The sequence below is a fragment of the Gracilinanus agilis genome, unplaced genomic scaffold, assembly GCF_016433145.1.
Source record: "Gracilinanus agilis isolate LMUSP501 unplaced genomic scaffold, AgileGrace unplaced_scaffold1155, whole genome shotgun sequence".
Taxonomy (NCBI): Eukaryota; Metazoa; Chordata; class Mammalia; order Didelphimorphia; family Didelphidae; genus Gracilinanus; species Gracilinanus agilis.
Window position 1 is genome coordinate 1 of NW_025341976.1, and position 3,792 is coordinate 3,792.

Below are 3,792 nucleotides of genomic sequence, written 5' to 3' on the forward strand. Positions count from 1 at the left end.
CCCCTACTCACTGTGCCTGCTGCTCTTGGGCTAGCTGCTTGTTGTAGGCGTCTAGGCCCTGCCGTAGCTTCTGCGTTTTGACCTTCTGGGCACGGTCCAGCTGGCACACAGCCTGAGCGACCAGCTTCTCCTGGAAGGCCCACTCGGCCTCCAGGCGCTGCTCAGTCTGACGCCGGTGTTGGGCCTCCAGGCGCTGGGCAGCCTGCTCCTTGTGGATGGCAGCTACTTGCTCGGGGCTCATGCCCTTCCAGCCCCCTGAGACTTTCTGTGAGGCCAGGGTGCTCGAGGAAGCGGAAGTGCTCTCAGTCAGCAAGTCACTGGTCAGGTGATTGTAGATTTCAGTGAGGTTGTCATCCTGCTCCCTCTGGCGGGCCAAGCGCTGCTGCTTCTCCACCTCTATGGCCTGGGGGGAGGGGGGGGAGCAGCAGTGAGAGGGAGCCCCCCGGGGACATCAACCCCTCCCCCACGCCAGGGAGCCCGCAGCCCCAGGGAGGCCCGTGAGGGCAAGAGGAACCAGTCTGTCCAGGCCTGGCGGGAGGGGCTGGGGAAGAACTGTAGCACCTGAGCTCTGTTGTAATTGGCCATGGCCATATCCATGGCCTCTCGGCAGGCAGCCTCCAAGGCCTCGAGGTGAATGGCTCGAAGATCCATCTCCACCCGCTTCTTGTCAGCCAAGAGCTCTACAGGGAGGGAGGGAGGGAGGGAGGGTGGACTCGGTCAGTCGCTGGGAGACCTGAAACAGCACCACCCAGCCCACCGAGAGCCCCGTCGGGGCCTAACAGTCATCCAAAGGCAGCCTGGAGAGCAGCGAGCTCCCCGTCGCTGGCTGAAGACACGTGGCGTGCGTAGAGCGGGAAGACGGAGCCAGGCCAAAGCGGGGGACGAGGGGAACTCGGTTCGCCGAGTAAATCAAAGTCTTGGCGGAGCCGGGCCCAGGGTTTAGTGGCGAAGCGACTGGCCCACGGTCACCAGCTGGGAAGTAGTGGAGGCTGGATCTGAACCCCTGCCTAGTTGCCCCTACAGTGCTCGAGATCCAGTGGCAGAAACGACTGCCCATTCCTGCCCTCCCGGCCCTTCTTGTTTGATGACTTGAGTATTAACGAGTCGGGGCAGGAGTGGGGTTACGCTGCCTGTAGGGGACGGCATCTAACGACAGGCGGGCCAACTGAGCCCGAAGGTGACGCACACAGGAGTCCGGTTCAGCCAGGAGCGCTTAGTGAAGTCGAGGAATGTGAAAGAAGTCGGGTTCGAGCGCCAGAGAGAAAGGGGAGTCTGCACCCTCCCCCGGGGGCGATAGGGAGCAGCGGGGAGTGCCGGGCTCAGGCCCGTTTTTTAGGCATGTCATTTTCCACTCAGTCCTCTGAGGGATCTTGTTGCTTTCAGTTTCGTCCCCCTCTGATGACTTCTTGTGACTGAAAAGAAAAACCATTTGACAAGCCCCTCGGGAGGCCATTCCAATAGTGCATCTTGGGGTGAGCCTTGCTGGTAGATGGCGCTGAGACAATCAGCGAGTGTGGGGCTGAGGGAAGATTCGAGGAGGCCCCTAAAGTCTAGAGCCCGGGGGACGGCTTCAACGGGAAAGGGAAAATCAGGAGGTGGCGATCACGTCTGTCTTAAGGTTAGGGTTCAAGACAGGAGCTGGTGATTTAGAACTGGAGCTCAGGACACTGAGTATGTATTCACAAAGGAAACAAATGAGTCACTTATTAGTTCAGATAGCCCTCATGGGGAAGGAGGGAGGGAGGGAAGGAGATGGCTGCCTTTACGGTTGGGGAAACTGAGGCAGTCCAGCAAAGTGACTTGCCCAGGGTCCCACAGCAGGAAATGTCTGATGCTGCAGTTGAACAAAGGGCCTCCCGATTGATTCCAGGCCCAGCACTGAGTGGGCCCGTTAGCCACCACGTGGACTCAGTTGAACCCCAGGCTGGCTCGGGAAGCAGAAGCCCAAAGAAGTGTAAAGTAGCTTGTGGCCAGGGCCTGAACGGAAACCCGGAGGGTCCCGATTCTGACAGCCTGCAGCCGCGGGACCTCGGGCAAGTTACCCGGTTGGCTCACGGGCCCAGTTCGCTGACTGTCATTCTAAACCTCCAGAGGGTCAGTGAGTGGATGGCCACGTTGCTGCCTGCACACTACCTGCCTATGGGAAACGCACCACCCTGCTGTGGACGACTCACCAGAGTACCTCTCGTCCCTCTTTGCTTGGCGCTGCTCCTCCCGCTGACGGTTCAATTCGCGACGGTTCTGTTCCCGCTGTAGGCGCTGGTGGCTGGGATGGCCCAAGTCTTCCCCAGCAAAGTACTGCATGCTGGAGGGTCCGCAACGGGCATCCGGGTCGCCCGCTCGGACCGGATTCTCCTTCTGTGGTCTTGCCGAATAATACAGGTCGAAATCTCGGGAGTCTTGGGGCTGCTGCTCCCTCTCACGAAAGGCCTGTACTTGCTTGGCTACCTGCCGGGCACGCTGGGACTCCTCCTTCTCCAGCATCTGGGCCACCAGGTCACACTGAACCCGGCTGGCATCTGGAAGGCAGGAAAGGGCTGCCTGTGGTCCAAGGTCTCGGGGCCCTCAGGGCAGACCCTCCCTGTGCACCTCCAGGACTCTTACCAAGGGCTGCCTCCCGAGCCTGTTCGGCATTTTCTCGCTGCCTCCGTTCCTGCACCTGGCTCTTGAGGCCTTCCGTGTCCACCTGCCACGGAGTATTGGATGGTGGGGGCCTTGGGACACAGCTCGCCAGGATTTGGACGGGCCCTCTCCCACCCTCCACCCGCCACTAGGGGGCAGATGGGGAAAGAGTGGAAGAATGGGAGGCCCAGGTCCTAGCCTGAGCTCTTCTACCGGCTGCCCATATCAGCACAGAGTCTCACACTCTCTGAGCCGGTTTCCGTCTCGTCCTTTCCGGGCCCTGGTCCTCGTCCCTCAGGGAGAGATGAGTTCAGTTCTGCCATCTTAGGGAGGCTTAATCACTCACCCCGATGACTCGGTTCCGAACGTTAAAGATTCGGCTCTGCCTCTGTTTCTCCCGGTTCCTTCGGGCTTCGATGGCCACGGCCTCCTTCTGCTCGGGTTGGATGTCCACCTTATACATCCTGAGTTGAGGCTACAAGACCTAAATAGCAGATAAGGGAGGGGGACTCTTCTGTTACCCCAGGAGCACGTCCTCAAGCTGGGGAAGCATCCCGGCTGGAAGAGGCCTTTGAGATCTAGTCATTTGGAGTAGGAGAGTCCTCCGGGACGCTGGCCACCTGATCAGCCTTAGTGGTGCTCCCTGGTAGACTGGGCCCTCCCGCTGGGCAAGCACTGCTTTCCCCTTTCCCTTCTCCTTGGCAGCGAGTCTAGCCTGGCACCTCAAGGGATCTCGCCAGAGTTGATTGGCTGCCTGTGTTTGGCAGTGCCTGGCGCTGGCCTAAGCCCCAAACTGAGAGAAAGGGAGCCTGGGAGGCTGAGAATGAGCAGTGGGCCGTGGGTGGGGAGGTAGAACCTTGAGGGGAACTTGGAGAAGGAGAAGGGATGAGCCTAGGCCACGGGGTGCCCAGCACGGGCCGCGGAACCAAAGGCCACTGAACTTAGCAGCTGTGGAGAGCCATCGAGTGAACCAAAAACGAATTTAGGGTTAGACGACAATAATGATAAGGCGGGCTGTATTGGCAAGGTAGGGTTGGGTTTATCGGGGTTTGGGTGTCTAATGAGCTGGACTGATGCCCCTCCCTCTGAGGCTCCTTTCAACTCTAAAGCTGGGGTGCCACCATCTGCTTGAAAGTGGCACCGTGGTTCGTGTGGAGAGTTGGGAGGGAA

The 3,792-nt window shown here is 59.7% G+C and overlaps 1 protein-coding gene across 1 annotated transcript; it reads right to left on the reverse strand.

Annotated features, from left to right (window-relative positions):
• Positions 1-7: 7 nt before the first annotated feature.
• LOC123253956 (RIB43A-like with coiled-coils protein 1) lies at positions 8-3,106 on the reverse strand. The gene is made up of 5 exons (XM_044683036.1): positions 2,969-3,106; positions 2,605-2,686; positions 2,175-2,519; positions 562-680; positions 8-403 (listed from the first exon to the last, which is right to left on the reverse strand). The coding sequence occupies exons 1-5, from the start codon at positions 3,083-3,085 to the stop codon at positions 8-10; spliced, it is 1,059 nt and encodes a 352-aa protein (XP_044538971.1). The 5' UTR covers positions 3,086-3,106.
• Positions 3,107-3,792: the final 686 nt, after the last annotated feature.

Coding starts and splice junctions, on each gene's coding strand:
- LOC123253956 (XM_044683036.1), bottom strand. CDS start 3,085: ATGTATAAGGTGGACATCCAACCCGAGCAGAAGGAGGCCGTGGCCATC. Junction 2,520..2,604: donor GGCTCGGGAGGCAGCCCTTG/GTAAGAGTCCTG, acceptor CCTGCCTTCCAG/ATGCCAGCCGGGTTCAGTGT. Junction 404..561: donor CCAATTACAACAGAGCTCAG/GTGCTACAGTTC, acceptor CCCTCCCCCCAG/GCCATAGAGGTGGAGAAGCA.